Below are 25,367 nucleotides of genomic sequence, written 5' to 3' on the forward strand. Positions count from 1 at the left end.
TTCTTTATATATTTTTCTGTAACTTCCAAACATTCTAAAATGAGCATATATCGTCCTAGTTTTAGAAAACAGGCTAACTTGTTGACATAAACTTGCAAGGGTCGTTCTCTCAAAATTCAAATTCACTTAGAGAACAAATACAGGTGCTTACCCCAGCACCTTTGGGGTCTTACATGGTCTGGTCTCTTGCTCCACTCTCTGTTTGCCTTACTATCTCCAGTGGGACAGCCCTGTTTCTGTTTCTCATACATACTGAGGCTGTTTCTCACAGCAACTGTAGTTTTCGTACTTGTCCTGACACCTGGATTGCTGGTTCCCCCAGATCGTCAGGTGACTCATGCCTGCTTATTCTTTGGGTTATTCAGGTCTCAGTCAGGAAGGCTCGCCATTCTCACAGAAGCAGCTCTCCCCATCCCATCTCCACACTCTATTTTCTTCATAGCATTTATCTCTATTGGAATTTCTCTTGTTTTTGCATTTTTTGTCTTCCTTAATCAGACCATAAGCTTTGTAAGAGCAAGAACATAGCTCTAGAATAGTGAATTTATTTCACAAAGTTTGTGTCTAATGTTTCACAGCCTTTTAAGTTCTCAAAAATCCCTGCTTTGTCTTGAATTCTTATGAAACTTCTGGTAGAGATGCTTATTATTTGGTTATAACCGAAATTTTTTCCAAAAATGCTTCTCCTCATCTGTGGATGCTCATCTGCGGATGAACCGTTGACTGTATAAGCAGTCCTCTGGCTGTGCCTGTACACAACTGACTGTGTCCTTTAGAGTTGTTCCTATTGTAGAAAAACTCATCCCACCCCAAAAATGACATTTACCATGTTTTCTCTTTGAAGTTTTTAAAAAAATTTATTTTAATTTCTATTGTAATTATGTGACTTGCAATATTTTGCTTTGCACTTATCTGACGTGATATGGTTAATCATATTTATGTCTTTTAGACTAAAATGACTTCCTATGTGAGCTGATGCCATCTTTTGGTGGGAAAAATGGATGCACCTTTGCTCAGTGACAGGTTTGCTCTCCACTATGAAAGTTCACAAACAGAAAATACTTACGTAGTCTGAAAAAGGTTCCAGAGCTTGATGGAAATGCTCCTCCAGAAAATCCAAAAGCTTTGTTTTAATTTCATGCTCAATAGTTTTCTGACTTATATTTTGCTATGCTGCATGAACTTGTCAGATAGGCAGATGGCCAGGTATGAGAGAATAAAACAGGTTTCTGGTACACTCAGAGTCGAATGAGGTTAGAGTGAGTACGTCTCCAAGGACCAGATCACACAAGAATAAACTTACCACTCTGGTCTGCCAATTTTGGAGACCAATGGGCTAATATCATCAAAGTGCACTGTTAGCACCAAAGTAGTACATTTAGCAGTAATCTTTGGTAATATAATCACAAAAAACACCCAAAGCACTCATGTCTGTAAGAAGATTCTGTTCTAGGGATCCCAAAAAGGGTGTTCTGAATATAATTTTAAGTTGATTTTAGGGCTAAGAGATACTTAAAATTAATTTCAGATCCCATAGTAAGAGTAGTGCTTTTTAGAACCTCCATTTTCAACAATTTAAAAACAGAAATGTCCTCATTCTAATTTTTCCCTCTAGTTCCACTTCAATATAGTTAAAATTAAGGGTTTGTAAAAAAAAATTAAGCAAAAGGAGCATGTGGGATGTCATTTCTAATAAATAACATGTCCCTCTTTGACATATTTGGTGCTTATTCTCTTTGACATATTTGGTGCTTAGAATAAGATTTCAGAATAGGATTTGGTAAACGATGACTCACTATAATTGGCTTGGATATTTAATTAGAAAAATTAGATACGATTCTCGTCAAGTGTGATAGGTCAGTATATTCCAGTATCAGTGTAGTTATTTCCTACAAATAGCTATGTTCCTATTCTTCTCTAGCTTTTAGACTTCATTCTCATATTTTCTAACTTATAAAAACCTCAGATATGGAAATTGACACATTATAAACTGACTATAACTAAATGAAATGAAATTAAAAAAACCCCAAAACCTCAGATAAAGCAATTTAGAAATTACAGTGTCAATTTATTCTTTCATTATCCCAGAAACACTGTGCAAACTGTAAGGCCTAGATATAATATTATCCTGTGTCAATTATGTTTACGTATTTAGATATTGAGGTGACTCACATATCTTATTTGATCTTCCCAAATATGTAATTAGATTCTTCCCTTCCCGATAAAGTTGATTGCTCAATTTTGTTTTTGATGTAACAGGGTACAATGTTTGGAAAGTGAATGAAAATGATCTCTTTGGAAACACCAAGAGTAGTTTTATACACAGTCACCTATGTGAGTGACATTTTCATTCTTTTCTTCTTTTAGAATAAATGAGACTTCTTCCTTCTTCTGACTCATTCAAAAAATGTGTTGTCATAATGGGCTAAGATCAAAGGGAGTTTCACGAAACTGGAAGGCTTTATGGATATTTTTTATCAAAATGGGAAAACCATAGGGTCATACCTGCCAAAAGTGGCCACAAATAATTATCTGCTAATCAGGATACTGCCTTTTCATGCAAAGTTCTAAATATGCTCTTACAAATGATTCCTTTCAATTCTTTTCTAATCTCAATAACTATCAATTTGTTTTTACTATTGTATCACCTTCCTTCTGGTTTCATTTGTAGATACTGTCCTCTAATAATATGGAGAGGGGCAGCTTAGTTATACTGAAAATACATCCCTAGTCTCCAAAAACATTTTAGGGTGGACTAACCTGGAGTTCCCCTGTAGCAGCAAATTCTATCTGCTACATGTGACCTTTGCATGTTTTATTTTTCCTTGAATTTTAACATTTATCTAGGGGAGCCAATTTTCCATTTGGGCTTATTTTTGGTTCTGCCCAGTTACATGTTTAACATAAAAGATTCTTACCTTGCCATTGCTATTCCAACGACACAGCCTCCAACTATAGACCAAAATCCAATCCAGCCAGCATCTATCTGTTAAGAAAGTGGCAGACACATTTAATACAAGATAAGCACACTGCAGTTTAGAAGGCATGGAAAAAAATCCTCTATAATCAACATGTTAATAACTAAATGGCAAATCTAGGAAATACTATTTAAGAAAATGAATCAAATGAAAGGATTCATGTGTGACTAATACAAACTTAACTAAGTAAATACATCATTAATTAACTTTTATTGGAATATTTAAATGAACAAAATAATCAATATCACAAATATTTCTTAAGTGTGTGTTCTACATGCTGGACATTGTATTAGGAACTCTTAAGAAAACAGTAAAAGGAGAAAAGATGGTCATTGACCTAAAAAGTTTAAATAGAGCCAACATACAGAAAACTATTAGGAAATAATTTAGTGGTAAAACATTTGGCACAACTAAAAATTTATTAGAAGAACACACAGTGGAGGAGTGGAAGAGAGAGAGGTGAGAGAGAGACAGTGAGGGGGTAGAGAGAGAGAGAGAACTGGGGGCTGAGCTCCTGGGGAGACTGGACAGAGAATGTGAGCTAGGTTACAAATGCATAGATTGCTCCACTCTTGAGAAACATCTCCGGCCCTGCCATTTACTAGCTTTGTGACTCTGGACAGATTATGTCCTCTTACTGATAAAATGGATTAAATGACATGATTTGCATATAGAACTTGGATCAACAGTTGGCATATAAGAAGTGCTCAATAAAGGTTAGGGCTGTTATTATTACCTGATGATGTTTCTCCATCGTCTATTGTCTGCTCTCTTTCCTACCTTCACGGACAAACTTATTCAGCGCAACCTACAAATGCTGCCTACATTTCCTAATCATTCATGTTATCTGTAACACTTACCACGATTTGGCTTCTGTCTCAACTCACACCCCAAGTCTCAGTTTCCTCATTAGGAGCATGGGGATAATTATGATTTTTCTGAGAATTAAATAAGTTAACAAATGCAGAGTGCCCCTCTTGCTGCATTTAGTATCCATTGTTTAAGGCCCATTAATACTATGAGGCCCTCACTAACATTCTCATCTATCCCCTAGGTCAGTGGGGTCCTGCATCAGGTGATGAACCACTGTGTATCCTACTGTACTGACTCTGGTCCTTTTGGGCCATTCTGTGCTTTTCTGCTTCCTTTGTTCATGACACTTGCTTTTTGCTTTAAGTTTTTCCTTGAATTTAATTATTTGGGGGGGGGGGCAGTATCTCCATGTGTCCACCAACCCAGAAGTTCTGCTTTCATTTAACTTTATTTTTATTTAATACCTAATGTGATTCATGGTCTCTATACCTCTCAGAGTTTGTACAGAGATAACTGGAAGGGCTTCTGAGGCTTTATAACATGATTCATAAGATCTGCAAAATCAGCATCACCTAAATGCGTGCTACACGTTTTCTTCTTGGAAATGAGCTTGCTTGGAATACCTGCCATCCAGAAAAATGGGTTAGGAAATTAAAGGAAGACTTTCTTCCTAAGGGAAAGGAATATTACACAATTTGGATTAATATTCTGGTTGAGAAGTAGAAAATCTGGGGTGGGAAATCTATCTGAAGGTATCAGAGAGCCAGGAAGGTAATCTAGAATGCTAGAACCATAATCTAGGATGGGAAGAAAGCCCAGAGGGGCAAGCCTGACATTTGGGGACACTTTTGGTTCAAAGAAGAAAACACTATGGAAACTAGAAAATATTCTAAATTGAATAATTATGAAAATCCTACTTAGCAAAACACAGAATGTAGCTAAAGCTACGTTAAAAGGATATACAGCCTTAAGATGCACGTATTAGAGAAGAAAAGTTAAAAATCAAGGGTCTAAGTATTCATGTTCATGTTAGAAAGTTAGAAAAAGGAGAGTAAAGTGACTTCATTCAAAAAAACAGAAGAATAGGAAAAATAAAGATAAAAATAGAAATTGATTAAACAAAAAATAGCTACTGGTGAAATTATTCAAGGAAAAAATGAGAGAGAAGATACAGAAAAATCAGTATCTGAAATAATACAATCACTTACCTCAGAGACCTAATAAAATCATAGAATGATACTATGAAGAACTTATTGCCATAAATTTGAAAAGTGAGATGAAATGGACAAATTCTAGAAAGGTACAACTTCTCAAAACTGACACAAGAATAAGTGGGAAATCTGAATAATTTTACAACTATTGAAGACACTGAATCTATACTCAAAAACTTTCCACAAAGAAAACTAAATTGCTTCACCAGTGAATTCTACCAAATACTTAGGGAAAAACAAAAGCCCCAAACCACCAAACTTACATAAACTCTTCCTAGAATAGAAAAAGAGGAAACACTTGTTTTTTGAGACTAACAAAAATACTAAAATTGAAATGGTAGGACAAGATAGGAAAATTATAGTCTAATCTCATTTATAAACATAACTGTAAAATATCCTAAACAAAATATAAGCAAGCTGAATTCAGTGATATATAAAAAGTGTGATAAATCACTGACAAAATGAACTTAGTACAGGAATGCAAGGTAGTTTAACATTTACTAATCAATAAGTATAATTTACCACATTAATAGGTTAAAAGAGAAAAACCATATGATCATCTCAATGTTGGATTTTATTAAATGTATTTTTCTCCATCTATTTGTCATTAGTCATAGCTAATAATGAGTATGTATGCAAAGAGGCCCAAGTATCTACGAATAAATTAAAAAGGAAGTGAGAGTTTAACAAGACTGCTGGATACAAGATCAGCTGTATTTCATTCACTTGCGAAAACTAACTATACTTCTACATGCCAGCTGACAGAAAATAAGATTTTAAAAGCTACCAATTACAACTTGGTAACTATATGATTACCAAGCATCAAAAAGTATCCAACACCTGGGAATAAATCTAACATATACAGAAGGCATTTTTGCAGAAAAGAGATTCAGAGAGACATTAGGACCTCAGTAAATGAAGAGAGATAGAATGATTATGGTTTGGAAGACTCACTATTATAAAAAAGTTAATTCTCAAACTGACCTATAGATTCAAAAAATTCTATCAAAATCTCAATAAAGGGGAGTATTTATTCTACCAGATATAAAAACTTACTATAACACTAGAATACTTAAGACAATTTGGTATTGGCACAAAAATAGATAAGTAGACTAGAGGGAAAAAATTCAGAAACATCCATGCACATAAAGGCACTTCATTACGACACAGATGACACTAGAGAGCAATGCAGAAAAAGATGATCTTTTCGAAAATTAGTATTAGGTAATGGATAACTACGGCAAAAAGGAAACTTAACCCCTACCTTATAATAAGCACAAAATTCAACTCAAGGTTTAAATGTGACAGGAATAACAATAGTTTCTAGAACAGCACTGCTCAACAGCACCTCCTATGATGATGGAAATGTTCTCGATCCACACTGTCCAGTATGGTACCCACAAGCTCCAAGTAGCTCCTGAGCACTTGAAAAGGGGCCAGGGCCACGATGGAAGTGAATTTTAAATTTTAATTTCATTTCAACTAATTTAAACTTCAAATTAAAAAGCCACATGTGGCTGGGGGCTACTGTACTGGACAACAGAGTTCTGCAAGATAACACAGGGGAATACACTTATGAACCTGAAGCAAGCGAAGATTTCTCTGCTCTTGCATTACGGTCTCTGTCTGCCAGATCCAGTACCTAGGCTATCTCCAGTGGGTTTCTATTGACCACTGTTTTTTGTTTGTTTTTATTTTAAATATGAACCACATTTTCCTGTTTCTTTGCATGTCTAATTTTAAAAAACAAAAACAATCTGAAATGGTTGATCTTCGTGTTAGTAGGCCATTCAGTTAATGGCTGATCACCTTGAACTTGTGTAGGTTTGATTTTGTGCTCTATTAGGGTAGATTAGTAGAAACTAGTGTTTCCCAAGCTCCTCTCACCTGGCAGGACTCAATCTCCAAATTGCCTCCTCTGCAGATTTTTGTCAGGGGTTAGTTTTAGGCTTTGTTTATGGTGGGTCTAAGTAGAATAGTCCTTACTCTATCTAGCGTATGGTCCTTGATTCTAAAGTTTGTCCTTTCTGATGTCCCAGCAGAAGCCCAAGATGTTAATAAAATGTTAATGAGGTCTTGTCATTCTTGCTGGGCCAGAACTCCAAGGGTCCAGTGCTGCTTGCCCTCTATTATATTTGCTCTGCTTTCAACTCCACAACAGTCCTGGTAAGTTTGCCCTTTACATGTACAGACCATTCCTCAGCCAAGATTTGCTGGGGACCCCACACAGCCTTCTGGGGAGCCCCCTTTTGCAGAGCTCTCTTCTTTACAAATCAGTAACAAAAGGTGGCCCAGTAGTGGGCAAGAGATTTTAACAGGTATGTCACAAAAAAGGATATTCAAATACCCAGTAACACTTAAAAAGATGTCATAGAAATCAACTACAGTAGCACACAACTGCACAGTCATCAGCATGTCTAAATGTAAAAAGACTAAGACTGCCAAGTGTTGTTAATGAGGTGCAACAATAAGAAATTTCAGATACTGCTGGTAGGACCATCAACTGATACAACCCACTTTGGGAAAGTCTGGCATCATCTATCAAAGCAGGCATAATCTATAACCAACAATTCCATTTCCAAATAAATATCCAAAAGAAATATATACACAGGTGCACCATGAAATATGTGTAAGAAGATCCGTACAGCACTGTTTATGACAACTCAAATACAGACCTTCCAAATGTTCATCAAAAGCAAAATGAGTAAATAGTTGTTTATTCATACAATGGAATGTCACATCAGTGGCTGGATTTCTTCCATTTGACCTTCCAAATCTCTCTACCCTTTCTACCATGCTATTTGGAAGCAAGGAGAAGGAATGGATGTCATTAAACATAGAGATGAAGTTATTTTTAAAGAAATGATACTGAGACTGGAGAGAAAGCAAGGAATTAGACAGAATAGCCATATATTTGACAATGGGATTTTAATCTTTATAAAGCAAGAATCAAGAATTCTAAGAATTTCCTTCTTTATTTTTCTGTTTATTGACATCATTAATAATACCCCAATAAATGTGGAATTCATAGTTGTTATCAAAATCTAGGAGGAAAAACAATATTCTTTATAACTATTTCATAAGGATCTTACTTTTGCAACATGATACAGGATAATGCTTTACCCAGCAGGCCTTGAAGCTAAATGTAAGAACAAGTAGATGATATTTATAATTTTAGAGAACTAAAAATACCTATAACATATAAAGAAATAAAATGCTTACTTGGCTGACATGCACTGGTGTTAAAATTAAGTCCAGAACTCCAGACCAGCCAGCAAACACGCCAAGTGGTATGGCATATGCTAAAGCAATCATCAAAAATCTCAAATTGCTGTAAAAGAGAAATAAAAGAAAACATTATTACAACTGCCTGTGAATCTGTAATTATCTCAAAGTAAAGTTTAATTTAAAGATGTAATAAATATTAGATACCATTCACAATAGCTTTAAAAATTTTTTTGAAGTATAAGGTATCTAGAAATAAACCAGGAGGTCCCAAGACCTCTGCGGGTGGGAAGTTTAAAAAAAAAAAAAAAGCAACTTTTAATCTAATTTAGGCACAGAAGATGACTTAAATAAATGGAGACAGAGTCCATGCTATCAGGTCACTCCCAATTAATCTATAATTCAATGCAATCACAATTAAAATTCCAGTTGAATTTTTTTTAGAAACTCAAGAAATTTGCTCTAAAATTCATATGGGAAAATAAAAGTCCTTGGAAAGCTAACTCACCCTTAAAAAATGTGAAAAAGGAGGCCCTTGTCCCATCAGCTATTAAGACAAACTGCACGCCCAGAGTAATAGAGATAGTATAATATTGGCTCAAGAATGAAGAGAACAATGAAGGAAAATAGAGGTAAGACACAGAAACTCAAGTTACAATGGAGGTGACACTACTAAAATCAAAGGGCTAGTGATTGTTTAGTGAATGGTGCTAGTTCATTTTAAAGAGGAAAAAAACCACGTGCATCACTGGTTAACACTATACACTAAGGTAGATTCTCGGTGGGTTGAAAACCTAAATGTGAAAGAAAAAAGCAGAAAGTTAATAAGTGAGGAATTCACTGGCAAAATTAGTAGACAGATAACAGAATGGGAATAGATATTTGAAATTTTTCAAATCAACAAGGAACTTTTATCTAGAATATGTAAATCATTAAGAATAAGATAGCAACTACCACTGAGAAATGGGCAGAAACTATGAAGAGGAATTTACAGCAGATGAAACCTAAACAGCAAACAACTGCATGAGAGTCCAAACTTATTAAAAACCAGAAAATAAAAATTAAGCAAAAGATATAGATTTGTGTATACCTGTTAGACTGGTAAAAATTACAAAGGTGGATAATGCCAAGTTTGGTAAATATATGGGGAAATGGGCACTGCTAATGGAAGTATAGGAAAGTGCAGGCATTTTCTAGAACAATTTGACAATACTTGGCAGATTAAGTTTAAAAATATGACCCAGCAATACTGTTGCAGGGTCTGCTTTCCACAGAATTCTTAGGTGTACGGTGTATTAGGATGTCACTGCAGTGGTATTTGTGGTGACAGCATGTTGGAGGCAATCTGGGTACAAAATGGGAGTCGGTAGATAAAATGTAATGGTTTCATACCACGTAGTACAAAGAACTAGGTGTACCCAGGCACAGGGATATATCTTGAAAACAGAGCCCTAATATCACAAAATGAGAGCTGTCCAAATATCACGTGCCTCCTGAGAGAAGGCAGCATCCCCCATGAAGCGGCCTTATAAAGCTGAAACCCAAACCTGAATCAGATGTTGCTCCTGCTAACAGTTTATAGGAAATACAAATGGCAGAGGAACTTGGCAAACTACTCAACAAAGAGACAATCAACAAAATCTAGAGCTACAGATTTAAAGGCATTTGAGTCAATTGCAATGCAGTGACCCAATCTGGATCCTGATTCAAACAAATTGTTAAAAAAGACATTTATGACACTTATGAGACAATTGGAAATTTAAATGCTGATTTGATAATAGCAAACTAAAAGTTTTTAGTGTGATAATAGTACCATATTTATGTTGAAAAGAGTCTCTGTCTTTTTAACATATATTATACATATTGAAATATTTATGGATGAATGATTTATCATCTAGGATTTGCTTCATGATACAGGAAGGGGAGAAGGAGGTAGAGCAGAAATAAAACAATACTGGCCATAAATTGGTAATTGTTGATATTGGGATATGGGGATATGAAGGTTATAACTATTCTACCTTTGTATTTCCAAAATGAAAAGTCATAAAAAAAAAAACCACATAGTGTTTAATGAAAAAAGTCAAACAGAACGAGATACATAATGTGCCACTCTTTAGATAAATTAAACATAGGTACATACAAAACAACACACAGATTGCAAAGGCACAGAGACAAAGAGATATACATTAAGTGCACTTGAAAGGTGGCCTGGGTAGAGGGAAGGGAGCGGGAGTGGGAAATAAAAAGAATGAGTGAGTAAGTAAATGAATAAATGTGCTCAAGTGTCCTGAAGTAAGGAACATGTTCAACTCAGCTCTCCACTCATGAAGTCTAAAAGGCAAAAACCACCACCACCGTCTTCAAACATTAAACTGATGTATAAAGGGAGAGAAATGTTTACATTAGGTTACACAGGTTAAATGCATATTAAGAGATGGGAATCATATGGATAGTAAATAAGTAACTGTGGTCGAAACTTTAGAGCATAACCATTGATTTCTTTCTACGCAGACAATGGAATTAGAATTTAGAGGAGGAGTTATTCTGATTAATCCAAGAAGTAATGATATCAGAAGCTCTGTGAGGAACCAGAGAAGACTACACAGGTAGGTCAGGGGAATGGAACACGGCAGGCCCAAAGAACTCCCCTGGAGAGCCCAAAGTGGAAGCAGGCAATCCTGCAGATTAAAGGACATGGGAAGAGACAAAGGAATGTTAGGCTTTGGTGCAAAGGGTTTTTAATATAGAAGAAAGATCTTACACTCTGCAGTTTAAACAGAGAATAAAGATCTTGACTGTAGAGTAATCACAGGGTATATAGTGGTCAGAGTGATCATTTTAAGTTGTTTTTTCCTTGTCAGAAGAATCTTTACATAACTCCTTATTTAAAAAACTTCCAGTGACCCCCTCATTTCCCACAGAATAGTCCAAAATTATTACTATGGCATAATCTGACCTTAACCTACCTCTCTAGCCTTACCTACTACTCTCTAACCTCTTACTTTACATGGAAGAAAAACTTAAAACAGCACTTAAAAAAAAAACTATCATTTTAACTCTCATCTTATAAATGTGTGTCACTGATCACAATTCAATTGAATTAATATTTCTTTGCCTATTATGTGGAAGGCAATTTACTAGGTGCTGCGGAGATGTGGTTTTCAAAAACTTTTTACTGTATACCAGAATAAGAAATAAATATTTACTTAGTGACTTACTAATACTCAGTACATATATACTAAAACAAAAGTCTCACAAAAAATATGTATCATTACTACATATCATGCAATAATATTTTCTATTCTATTTTATTCCATTCTATTTTCTTAAAAAAAAAAAAAAAAGGCAGTCAACCTATTAAATTGGATGGCTAAAAACCAAAGTGTGAAAAACAATGTTACACAGCAATGCTAACATGGCAGCCACCAGTCAAATGTAAGCACTTGAAATGTGGCTAGTGCAAGTGAAGAATTAATTTTAAATTTTATTTCATTTTAATTAATTTAAACCCAATTTAAAAGTAGAAAGAGTGAAAAGAATTTTTCCATTAAACACAACTTAATTTTTTTGGCAGAACTATATTTCACTTTAACAGCTGCACTGGGTAAGACAGGACTGTCGTGTGCACAGGGTAGCCTATGTTGCTGTTTCTAGTATTATAACCCACCACTGATCTTCTTGGTGTCAATGAACTAACTCGGTTCTTTTTTTTTTTTTTACACACTGATACAACATTGTAATTTGCTTATGAATATTTTATGCAGAAAGAAAATAGACGAAGTATGTCACAAATTTCATTATGAATGATAAATGCAACTTATTACAGCAGAGTAAAATTGATGTCTGTTGTGTAAAAAGAGTTTTAGGAAAAATAAGTGGATAATATTAAAGGACATATTTAACAAATACACGGTGAATTTTATAAGAAGTTTCCTCCTAAAGTCAAAAAAGAATCAAGAAAATTAGTTGACTGAAATCTAAATTAAATGTCCAACAAACATTTTAAAACAATTTTTTACAGATCTGAGCTTATAATTTTGGTCAGCTATAAAATAGTTTGAATTCCTGCATATGCAAAAAGACATTTTTAGATGGAGAGATGGTAAAAGAAATTGTTACTTTAGCTATGGAAATTTTGCTTAAAATTATGAAGAGAAAAAAATTTTAATGTATTCTACAGAAGCGAAAGGTCTCCAATTAAGGTCCAAACAATTGCCTGTAGAATATAACACCTTTCAAATAGTATAAAAGATGTGTTGATTCAAAATTTGAAAAAAACGCAAGTATTTATTTTTAACTTTGGATAAATACTGCAATATGGGAGACACTGCTCAATGAAAACTTTTTTAATAGTAAGTCTAATGAAATTTAAATGCAGACCAAGTATTTCTAACGCAAATTTAGCATCTAAATTGAGATGTCCTGTAAGTGTAAAATACATAGTGGATTTCAAAGATTTTGTATGAATAAAAGACTATAAAGTATCTCATTAATAATTTTGAATATTGATTGCATGTTAAAATAATATTTTAGATACACTGAGTTAAATAAAATATGCTATTAAAGTTTCTTTCCACTTTTTAAAATAAGGCTACTAGAAAATTTAAAAGTATACATGTGGCTCTAATTATATACCTAATGGACACTTTTTTTATTGAAGTATAGTCAGTTTACAATGTTGTCAATTTCTGGTATATAGCATAATGTTTGTCATATATATTAACATACATATATTCCTTTTCATATTATTTTTCATTATAGCTTACTATAGAATACCTAATGGACATTATTAATATAGAGGATACAAAGATAGTTCTTGCCAAAAGGAGCTTACCATCTGGTGGGAGAGGAAGACTAGAAAAGAAAGAATGGACAAGGGAGAGTTGTTGATCAATCAATAAAAACTCATCTCAACTAAGTGGGGAAAAAATTCAAAAGGCAACTTCTAGTGGCCCAATTACAAATCATAATCACCAGTGATGGTCTATATATTCAAAGAATCAAATTCAGTACTGGGGCATTTGAGCTTTCAAGGGTAGAATTCAATCTAATTACATTTAAGTTATACCAATAAAATAAAGTAAAACAAATATTAAGTTCCTCAAAGTATGATCCCTTTGGAGGTTCAAGATGATTTTAGGTGATATGTAAATAATGTTATTTATTTTATTCATTTTGTACTGACTAGCACTTGCTTATTTTAATGTGTATTAGGAACTATATATTGACTAAAAATAATGCATATATTAGGAAAAATACAATAAACACATAAAACCCATGATTTCACAGATCCTACTAGGTGATGTTTCCTTATAAAAGAAAATTATTTAACTAAAATATTTGATTTTTTAAATATTAGGTAAATAACAGTGTAAGTGGTATATAGAAAAAGCAAAATTATAGAAGTTTTGCTTTTGGCAATTTTTAAAGATAGCTTTCTGGTAGGAAATTCCTCTAAAATATTTAATCAGTATTTTTATCTACTATTTACAACCTGATTAATAGGTTGTTGAAAAATTACTATCTTAAATTACCTTAGATAAACGTGGAATTATCTTGAACTACTAGTCAAAACCACTCAGTGATTCTAAGTACATTTACCTTAGTAATCTACAAAAGCTCCGCCGATAACTCAGCCGCTGGCTAGCTGCAGCAACACTGGGAGGAAGAGGAGGCCGAGTTGGGAAATAAGCTAGAGTTGCAGAAAACAGTAAGCAGACAACTCCAAATTCTGAAAAAGAAAACAAAACAAAAAAGTAAAATGTTAATCAGATAACACAAAAAGTTCAATATTTCAAGTATTTATTTATCTAAAAAATATTTGTTGAGCCTCAACAAAGCTCTGGATATACGATCAAAATATAATACATGCCTAGCCAAAATAGCTCAGTCTTGTGAGAAAGATCCATACATAAAGATACAACTTTTAGTAGGTCATAGGTAAGAAGTCCTACTAGAAGTAAATAAGTATGGTAGTACACCGCATAGACAAAAAGATAGGCAGTAAACAAATGTTACTCTATGGAGAAAACAAAAATCAACAGTACTATCTGTAAGAGAGATCTTTAAACAGGTCTAGGATGATTGTCTAATAAGCATGGTCCTCAGAAATAAAGAATGTGATTGAGAAAATTGGTAAGAATAGGATAGGAGAAGGTTTGATCAATGATAGGATATTCTGATGCATGGACAGACTCAATTCATAGGCTATATGGGAAATTTGAACAGAACAGGAAAGCATCCAAGAAAAAAGAAACCAAGAAATAGAGAGCAAAATTTAACAAACCCAAGACTAGCTAACGTAGGCCATTAAACAATCAGAAGTAAAATAAACATCCGAACAATCTTAGTTTAACACCATTAACAGAAGGGAAGTTTCCTAGAGTCCTGATCATTCCCTCCAGAGTTCCGGCACATGAAGTCCCAGCTTTTAACTGTGCCCAATTTAGTGGAAAGTATGACTCTGGTAGAAAAGTCAGGAAGCCTTGGAGTATAGATCTGTCCTTGCCATTAATTAACTTATAAATTGAATGAATCCCTTACTGCTTCTGGGTCAATAAAGGGAATGGATTAAGTGATTTCTAGAGGTCCTTTCAGTAGGATAATTCTAACTATAGGGCTATATTCTTATCAAAAGGTATGATATTTCTATAAGACACTTAACCACAAATAGTGCCTTTATTCTTTGTCAATCTGAGGAGCAACAAAAAGCTAACAAATTGTTTTAATTTATAGTTTTTAAAATTATGAGTAACAATGAATGAGTATCTTCCATATACTCACTGGCCATTTATATTTTACCTTCTGTGATTGCCTTGTTCATATTCTTTCCCATCTTTCTACTGGCATTTTTGTAAACAACTTCATTGAGATACAATTCATGAAACATAATTCACAGATTTACACTGCATAATTTGATGGTTTTTGTATATTCATAGAATTTTGCAGCCATCGCTACAATTTTAGAACTTTTTCACCATCCCCCAAAGAAACTGTATCCATTACCCTACAATCTTCCAGCCGTAGGCAACCATTAATCTAGTTTCAATCTCAGTTTTTCTATTTTTCCTTTTGCCATTTGTGCCCTTGGTGTCCTTTATAAAAAGGCTTCACCTAGCCCAATGTCATGAAGATTCACTCCTATATTTTCTTCTAAGAGTTTATAGTTTTAGTTCTCACATTTAGGTTTATGATCTTTTTTTTGGAATGATGTTTATTTTTAAAAATTGATGTATAATCGGTTTATAACGTTGTGTTAATTTCTGGTGTACAGCATAGTGATTCAGTTATACATATATACATATTTCTTTTCATATTCTTTTTCATTGTAGGTTATTACAAGGTATTGAATATACTTCCCTGTGCTATGAAGTAGGACCTTGTTGTTTATCTATTTTATATACAATATTATGTATCTGCAAATCCCAAACTCCCAGTTTATCCCTCTATTCCCCATTTCCTCTTTGGTAACCATAAGTTTGTTTTCTATGTCTGTAAGTCTGCTTCTTTTTTTTAATAAGTTCATTTGTGTCATTCTTAAAAATATGATTTGTTTTGAGTTAACTTTTATGTCTGGTGTAAGGAAGGGGTTCAAACTGATTGTTTTGCATATGGATATCCAGTTATTCCAATACCATTTGTTGAAAAGACCACTCTTTCCCCATCAAATTGTCTTGGCACTGTTGTGAAAAGTCAATTGGCTATAAATGTAATGGTTTATTTTTTGGAATCTCACTTCTGTTCCATTGATTTATGTCTAACCTTAGGCCAGTATCATGCTGTCTTGATCAGTGTAGCTTTGTAGAAAGTTTTGAAACTGGGAATTGTGAGTCCTTCAACTTTGTTCCTTTTCAAGGTTGTTTTGGCTATTCTGAGTCCCCTGCATCTCCATGTAAATTTTAGGATCATCTTGTCAATTTCTGTAACAAAGGCAGCTGAATATTAATTGGGATTGCACTGAATTTATAGATAAATTTGGGGAGTATTACTGTCTTCACAGTATTAAAACTTCCAACACATGAACAGTAATGTCTTTCCATTTCTTTAGGTCTTCTTTCATTTCTTTCAGTAGTGTTTTATAGTCTCCAGAGTGCAAGTTTTACACTTATTTTGTTAAATTTATTCCTAAATATTTTATTCTTTTTGAGCCCATTGTAAATGAATTGTTTTCCTATATATTTGGGTTATTCATTACAAATACATAAAAACACAGTTGATTTTTATATATTAACCTTGCATCTTAAAACTTGCTTTTTTAGGAGCTTGTTCATTTTTGCTGAACCTGTTTTTTTAGATCTAACAGTTTTTTTATATAGCTTACAGAGGATTTTCTATATTCAAGATCATGCCATTTTCAACAGAGATAGCTTTACTTCTTTCTGATCTAGACGCCTTTTACTTCTTTTTCTTGCTTGGTGACCCTGGTTAGAACCTTCAGCACCATGTTAAGTAGACATAGCAAAAGTAAACATCTCGTCTTGTTCCTGATCTCGGGGGGAATGCTTTCAGTCTTTGACCATTAAATATGACCTTATCTATGGATTTTTCATAAACACACTTTATTAGGTTGAGGGAGCTCCTCTCTATTTTTAATTTGCTGAGTGTTTTTATCTTGAAACGGTGCTGGATTTGTCAAATGCTTTTTTTCATCTATTAAGATGATCACATAGTTTTTCTCCTTCATCCTACTGTTACAGCATATTACCTTAGTTGAATTTTGAATGTTAAACCAAGTTGCATTTCAGAAATAAATCCCATTTGGTGATGGTGTATAATCCTTTTTATGTCGGTGGATTTGGTTTGCTGGTATTTTGTTCAAGACTTGTGGGTCTATATTCATAAGATATAGGTCTGTAGTTTACTTATGATGTCTTTGTCTGGAATAGTTTAGTTTAAGAGTCATTAATTTTTAAGGTCACTATTCTAAGCAAAATATTTTCAATGGAATGAAGGGTCATGGGACATTATTTCAGGGAGGCAAATTGGAAAACATGAAAGCACTGAAGCAATAGCTGGAAGCTCTGAGCAGGGGTTTCTGCTTGACTGCATGGGAACCATAAGCCAGAGGATGTAGAGCGTTAATACAAGCCCAGTAGTGCCTAAAATCCAGTCATTTAAAAGACACGGTGATTGCTTAAGCTTTCAATAAAAAGAAGGATATAACCAAAATAAAGCTTAAATTTATGTTTTACCTGCTTTCAGTTTTATTTACTTACTCATTGTTACATTTCAACGTTTTTCTTTAAAAGGAGTGAGCTGTCTACAGGAGGATTAAATGCTTTACTTACTGTCATCACCTCTAATTTCACTTTTATTCCCTCCAAATCATATTTTGAAATGCAAATCCCATCATATAACTCTCTGGTATAAAATTTTTCAGAGTGTGCCCTTTGTCAACAATATGGTGACCTTCAAACCCTTCAGCCCTGCTCAGTAGGCTTGTATGGCCTGGCTTATCTCTCCAGCTTCATCTGTCTCCACTCTCACCTGACATAAGCCACTCTGGGGTTTCAGCTGCTTGAATGTGGCAGGCTCTCCCCCTTACTGGGTTTCTCCTCCATGGTTCTCTCTCTCTCTAGGATATTCTCCTTCTGCCCCCTGTATCTGGCTAACTCTCTCATCCTTCAGGATCCAACTTAGATGCTGCATCTCCAGGAAGCTCTACATGACCTCTAAAATCTGGGTTAGGTGCTTCTCCTCTGAGCTCTCAGAGCAACTGTAGGCCTTTGGTTATACCCCTAACCACCTCATTTTACTACTGTTGGTTAGTCTGTATCCTTTGGGACACATTAAGTTCTGTGCAGGCAGGAGCCACATTTACCTCAGTGCCTAGTACACGGACAGATACAACAGAGGAGTTCAAAATGTATTTTGTTAAATTAATAAGTAAATACAATATAATTTGCTAAATTAATTGTAATTTGTAATATAATTCGTTAAATTAATAAGTAAATACATGAACGAATACAAAGGTTATCATAATCTAGTCCTTTATTTTTCCAGCCTCATTTTCTGCCACTTGCTACCTATACCCAAACACACATACTTACACTATTCTAACTTGGTAATTTACAGAAAATTACGTGCAGTTCCCTGGGCATATTGAGCTCTTTCATACCTTCTCTGCCTTTACAGTTGCTGTTCCTTCTATAAGGAACACCTTAACTCACTTGAACATTTGGTGAATTCCTATGAAATTCTTAATTTTAATTATCACGTTCCTAGTGAAAGGCCTTCCCTGACTCCTCAATCTCTCCCCAGAGACAGGTCAGTTAGGCCTCTCAAGCTCTGTATATCTCTATTTGTATTATAATTATCTCATCAGTGATCTTACCAGTTCCCAGGGTTTAGCACAGTGCTTGGTATATAGCAAACACTTATGAAAAGTTTTCCAAATGCAGAAGGAAATAAAAAACAGGCATATGGGGAGAGGAGATATATCTAAGGAGATCTAAGGGTAGACAAGGGCTTGACTCTAGAAATAAAGAGAAAGGGATCAGGAGGATGTTTAGAAAAGGCCAGTAGCCCTTATTAATAGACTAAACATACAGAGAGCAGGAAATGAAAAGGATAAATTGTGGGTGAGCTAGGTTTATACGGTTAGAGAACATGATCAATAACAGGGAAACTGCAAGGGGGAAAATGGCTTAACACCTACCAACAGATGCTACATGAATGTTTACTGTGGATCATGACATTTAGTTTTTTTATACTGATAAGATATCTAGAAAAGACACCACACACTCTGTTATACAGTGCTTAACTGTATATGGATGGGAAGGGCAACGTTAAGAAATAACCTTCCATGTAGCAATAATTCATCTTAAACTTAATAACTTCCTAGAAAGGGTAAGTTTTAAACAGGCATCTCCACATTATGTGACAAGGAAAGCACATATGTATGCGTTAGTCCTCTGCTTCATAAGAAATGATCTGGTAGTGTGAAGGGGATGGGGATAACAGACAAAATACAACAGGAAGAAAATAAACTTCAAAATACCTGCATACAATACAGTCTCTATGCGATCTTTAATGTGGGCCCTGCTATTCTCTGAAGCAAGAAGAGGCGACGTCCCATTGGGAGCTGGAACAACAAGCGGTCCAACTAAAAATGCACAGGCTCCCCCAAGATAACTGAGCATTGATGCAATAGCCGTGGCAGTGGCCCGCTCATCTGCGGAAAACCACGTTGTGGAGAGGAACGGAGCCGCGTTCATTACAGTCGGACCTGCCAATCCATTTAACAGCTGTCCTCCGTGGATTAGTCTGGAATTAAATTAAAAGGCTGTGAGGTAGTTGAAACGGGCATTTTCTAGACAAAGAGAAGTTAGCCAAACAGCAGACAACTACGGTATTGAGAACACTCGTCTGTAAAGAACACGGTGACGCACCTGAAAGGTAAGGAATGGTGACGCCCTGTGAGGGGCAGCAAATACAGCAACAGGCAGCTCTTACTCCTTTCACAAGTATTTACTGAAGTCTCTGATTTGTGCTGCCTACCAAACTAAATACTGCCAGTAAACTTGTTTCATTTACTGTCACAACATTGTGTGGAAGTTATTATTAACCCCATTTGTTGAAATGTGAAAGCGTTGGCTTGGAAAGATAAAGAAACTTGCCCAAGTGCTAACAGGCAAAGCCGAGATTTAGACCCAGGTCTGACCCTCAAATCCATACTCTTATCAGACTGCCACTCATAAAGAGACCTAGTAAGTGCCACCAGCCCTACAAGTAATACAGTTTAGTTGAGCTCAACATTTCATGCCTACTCTATGCCAGGTGATGGGAATACAAAAAAAGAAGATAATCATTAAAGAATCTTAATAGAAGAGGAATTGGTCGAGGAATCAGATTATCTGGTCTGCATCTAACTAGTTGAACGTACCTGGTTAATATATCTTTGCGGGATTCCATTCCTTATCCTGCAAAATGAGATGAGTCTAAATTCAATATGCATGTCTTGAGCATCTGTTAGGCTGAGGTCCTGTAATCACAGTACCACTAGGTCCCTTCCAGTCCTAGTGCTCTGACTGTGACTTTAATCATACGGGTGAGTGAACAGTGGTTTCTTCTTCCACTCCATTTGTTCTCTGGCTCATCCTTCCTCAGTATTATAGTCAATGCTCTGTCCTGTTCCTTGCTCAACAGGGAACCTGAAAACACTTTCCCACATTTCTTCCTCCGCCTTAACATACACAGTCACATTCAAGAGTAGCCTTGAAGGAGAAAAGAAGCCAGAAGTCCAAAAAGCACAGACAAGAAAGGGAGGCGAGTCAACCTCTTCTGCTTTGGAGGTAGAGGAAAGGGCAGGAACAGCGTATGTGACATACACGTGACACTAACTACTTTTTCTTTTTGCTCATTTTGCTTTTTAATCACCATGAGGGTGTCAAATCCTCTTCTTGACAAGTGCCACCTTAAGCTACTCAGAAAAAGTTTTTCGAATGCAGAAGGAAATAATAACCAGGCATGTGGGGAGAGGTAGGGCCTATGTAGAGGCATAAGTGAGTGGGAAGTGAAATATGTGAATTAAAGTCTGCTCAACATCTTTGTAAATGTTGGAGAAATTATTCGAAGGCAAAATAGTTCCAAGCATCATTAATGTTACTAAATTAAGAAAACTAAAGACATTTAAAAATCTTCTCGCGTAAGGGGAATTGTCTTCTAGATGACAAAAACAATTAAACTGTTTATAAGCCAAATACCTCCTCCAAACGCCGGAGGATCCCAAGCTGTCACAGCAATTTCATCGTGTTCTTGAAACTATGTCATGGGGTGGTTTTAGTCACGACTCCTTTAATCATGACTCGTGATGGTACAACCATCAGACAGAGCATCATGGCTCATAAAGGTAACTGCTTTGATATTTAACACCTTTAATAAAGTTGAGAAGGAGAAGAGCTGGAATATAAGTTTTATTACGCCTAAAAATGTTAAGAGTATAAGGAGAACATGGAAGAAATAATCTATTTAAAAAAACAAAACAAAACACTGATGAAACAGTACGAATCCTGAAAATTAAAGTATAAAACTCAAACTATTACCATGGCTTACCTCTTTGCTACTTGTCAGTAAAATCATGAACAGACTATTTTCCAAGCAGCAAACATAAGAGTCATAGAACGTGTGAGCTTGAGATAACATAAGGATCATCCAAGTCCAGTTTATTCAATTCTCAAACCAGAGTATTTCTCACTACCACATGGACACCTGCTGAGGTGGGTATCCAGACAAATATAGCACTAGAGACATTTCAGATGGGCTCTCAGTCTAAAAGGTCACTAAATTTTGGAGGCCAACCTAAAACATGAATTATCAAAGTGAAAAATTATACTGAAAATCATGCTGGTTTGGTGTTTTAAAATTATTCTAATTTAAATAATCATGTGCTTTTTGCATTAAAGGTCATCATACACAAGCTGCACTCCTCCTAAATGAGCTCAGTAGGAGAACTGAGACCTACAGGACCTTGGGTTACCCTCTGACTTCACGGGACACCTGGCAGGGAAACCCAGTCCCTGCTCTTCTCAGCATCTGTAAGTTTTCCAGAACTTAGTCCTGCTCCTTCTTGCACTTGCATCTTAGAGTCCCTCGGGCTTGGCAGTTACTAACATAACTGGTTAGAAGCACTGCTGTCTGGTAACCATGGTATAACACCAATCTGTAACATCAAGATGCTCATGTTTGCCTGACACTGTTTTCTGTTACCCACCATTAATTCACCCTATTTTGAAATTAAATTTAATTTGCTTACAAAAAAAGTACTTAAAATTAAAATTCAGTTATATATATAAAATCTAGCTTTCCCATTTAATAGCAATGCAAAATTAGAGGTATTTTTTTTCTGGAAAAATACTGGCCCTAAGACATAATACAATCATACAAACATTGCCATAAATTATTTAAAATGACAATTAAGGAGATGAAATAACTAGAAATTGTTCAATACAAGCTGTATTATTTAACTTATTCAACAAACATGTATTGAGTGGTCACTGTGTATTGGGTAGGCACTGTGATAGGAACAGGTACATGAGAATGTAAAATTAAAAAGCTAAAGCTCTTGCCCTTAAGAATCTCTAAGATTAGTTGAAGAGTTACCTACCAACACTATACCACGAATCTAAAAAAAATAAGGCAATAATTGGCCCTAAGCTTGCGGGGTCTGTCACAAGAATACCAATGGGAGTTTCTGCATGTCTGGCTCTGACCTATAACATTAGGGGCTTCACATGTACATGTACCCATGCGGACCTAAAGGCCCAACTCCACCCAAGATGCATCTGTCCCCTTCCAAAGATCTGCCCTTTATTTACCTCTTGAGCTGAGGGAGCAACACCAGGGTGCAGTTTACTCTTGGAAGAAAGAGGCCTGTTACAGGGATTTCTGGGGTCTTGTGTAGTTAGAAGGTGGTAGGCAGGGCAGACACATCTTCTCCGCCCTACAGATTCCTCACTGCATAGGGAACAGCAAAGCTGAAGGAAAGCCAGACTGGGACACTCAGGCATGGAGCCCAGGACAAGGGCCCATTGGCAGTATTGGCAACAATAGTGGGGATACAGAGGAGGGGACAGTTTGGAGGGTTGTTAAGGTCATACATTAGACACGGCTAAGTGCATGACAGGGTATCAGGGGGGTTACCCATACTTCTGTAAAAGTGTCCAATATGTGGAGAACACCCACATTTTAGAAACAGAGGAAGAGGAGTCTAGAAAGACGATTGAGAAGGAACAACTACAGAGGCAGGAAGAAAAGAAATAAAACAGGAAAGACTGGTGTCATGGTAACTAAGGAAAAAAATGTTTTGAGAAGATGAGGGTGAAAGGCCAGGAGTATCAAATCAAACAGAAAGATTGTTTAACTGAAACGTAACCACTGGATTCCCAACAAGGAGGTTGGTCAGTGATCAGAAGAATGCTGAGGAAGGAAGTCAGACTTGTGAGGAAATGGAAACTTAGATTTAGATTATTTCATTCTAGTATTTAGAAAGAGATTCCAGAACAAAACTGAGGTATATAAGCTTGACAGTGTGAAGAGGAAAATCACCCAGCTTAAACGAACAGTCTGAACTGAAAAGTCTCTCTGTCTTCACATCCTGTAAAATAAAAGCAACTCGCTGTGAGTCTTAATGCTTTCTCAGCACTTGTGAAAGAAGGTGGCTTTCAGAAATGTACACCTATTGATCTGGGCTGACTGTTAAAAACAACACAGAAAAACAAAAAACAAAAGAGGAGTGATTCACAATCTCCAGTAAAGTGAAGTAAATCACATAATGATGTTAATTTTCCTGTGTCATCATTACATATTTTGGTTTTGTTTTGCAAGTATCAGGTAAGTTCCTTGTGGGTAAGGACCATGGCTTCTAAATCCCTAACCTTGAGAAGGCAGCACGGATGCTCTCCAGGACCCAAGTACAGGGAGGTGGGGTCACTGGAATACACAACTAACTGCACTCTACAAACTTCGCAAAGCTCCACCACACACATTACATCAGTTCCACTTACACATTTTAAAAGTGTGTATTCAGCAATACAAAAAAGCAAAGTGATTAACAAATATGCTGGAAATAAAGCTTTTAGAGAGACACTAAGGGTGGTTATGAGCAAGGCCAAGGCTTGAGCACTGTCTCAGGCACAGCGCACTTGGGGAGGGCGGGCAGAAGGACTAGCTGTGTCTCTTGGGCAATGAGCTCTGTAGCACAAAGGGAGCTCTCTGGAAGCTGACCAGTTAATTCAGGGGGTTGAACTTTTGCCTCCTTGCCTGAGACTTCACGCCTGATGAAGACTGGCATGCATGTATATTCACTGCAGGTGTCCTGACTTCTGCAGGTCAAGCTGTGACAAACGTGCCAAGGGGCAGGGATGCTGTGCTCCTGCACCTCAGCCTCCCTTCACCGGTTCCTTCCTTTACTCCCTTTCCTCGTCTCCCCCTCCCCCACCCAACCTCCTTTTCTTTCCTTCTCCCTTCGGTCTCTTTTCTTTGTCCTTTTTTCTCCTTATCTAGCTTCTGCCTACTTCTGAGGCCTGGTTTGTGCCATCCCACAGGCCAGGTGGAAGATGGGTGAGAGACGGGGGATCTCCTTGGCGGGCTGAAAGAAAGATTAGAGCTCAGCGTTTCTCCAGCACCAGCAGAACCAGATGGTAGAGACGAGCAAGTGGGTACCAGGGTAGTACTGCCGAGGCTCGGTGGCCTGCAGTAGGCCTGGGGGCAGCTAACCCGGCCTCGCCACATCTGCCGGCCATGTACCTCAGCCCCCCACCGCTGCCCCTGCCCGTGGAGAGGCTGAGACTCAGGGGCACATAGCACGGCATTTGTGCACAGCTGTGTTCCTTTTCATATTATCCAATACATTATATAGCTTTTCAAACAAATGCCAACAGCTGAAGTTCAAACTGAAGGCCTGTAGTTCACGTTTTCTCACGTACTTGACATTTTAGCTTGTATTTAGTGATACTCTGGCATCCCGACCTTTCGCTTTCTGACATTCTGAAACAAATACCTATGATTTTAAATTATTTTCTACTTAAAAAAATAGGATGTTTTAGAATTAGAATATTTATACTTGGAAGAGACTTCAAACCTCAGCTAGGTAACCTACCCTCTTCATTTCATAGTTACAAAACTTGAGTTCCAGAAAGGCCAATAATACATTTAAAATAACACTTATTTCATAACTTATTTATAACTCTCCTTTCTCCAAAAAGTATTAGTTGGGGGAACTCCAAAGTCATAAAACTAGCTAATGGCTAAGCCAGGACCAGAAATCAAAATTAAGTCTGATTTCATCAGTCCACAAATCTTTCTACTATTACATGGCCTCATTCTGAAGGTTCTCTGTTAATAACAGTAATGATAAAAATCATTGATTGTTAAGAAAACCCAAGGCTCTCAGCCCTAAAGGCATGCAGTATTTGGCATATTTTTATTTTGTGTGGAGAAGTACTTTATAAACCCTTATTACAACTAGCATTGGTGATAACATTAGTCAGCTTTTTGGAAACAGCAGATATTTCCTCAGTGTTAAGCCCAGCATTCTTAACTTAAATTCTATGTATTTTTAATATGAAATGGTTTAGAATCTGTAAAAATACCTACCTCTAACACTCAATATGCTGATGGTTCCCAAGTTTTCTGTCAATTC

The 25,367-nt window shown here is 36.1% G+C and overlaps 1 protein-coding gene across 3 annotated transcripts in view; it reads right to left on the reverse strand.

Moving 5' to 3' along the window:
- SLC49A4 (solute carrier family 49 member 4) overlaps nt 1-25,367 on the reverse strand; it is a 78,870-nt gene that overhangs the window by 32,176 nt on the left and 21,327 nt on the right. For all 3 annotated transcript variants that reach the window (XR_010384232.1, XM_010981530.3, XM_064494615.1), the window contains exons 3-6: nt 19,227-19,492; nt 13,829-13,958; nt 8,225-8,333; nt 2,919-2,986 (exon numbers count right to left, since the gene is read on the reverse strand). Coding sequence is in view for 2 of the 3 variants with exons in the window: in XM_010981530.3 (XP_010979832.3) it covers nt 2,919-2,986; nt 8,225-8,333; nt 13,829-13,958; nt 19,227-19,492 (573 nt within the window). In the remaining variant the exon portion in view is untranslated. The remainder of the gene's footprint in view (nt 1-2,918; nt 2,987-8,224; nt 8,334-13,828; nt 13,959-19,226; nt 19,493-25,367) is intronic.

This window comes from Camelus dromedarius, chromosome 2 (assembly GCF_036321535.1).
Source record: "Camelus dromedarius isolate mCamDro1 chromosome 2, mCamDro1.pat, whole genome shotgun sequence".
Taxonomy (NCBI): domain Eukaryota; kingdom Metazoa; phylum Chordata; class Mammalia; order Artiodactyla; family Camelidae; genus Camelus; species Camelus dromedarius.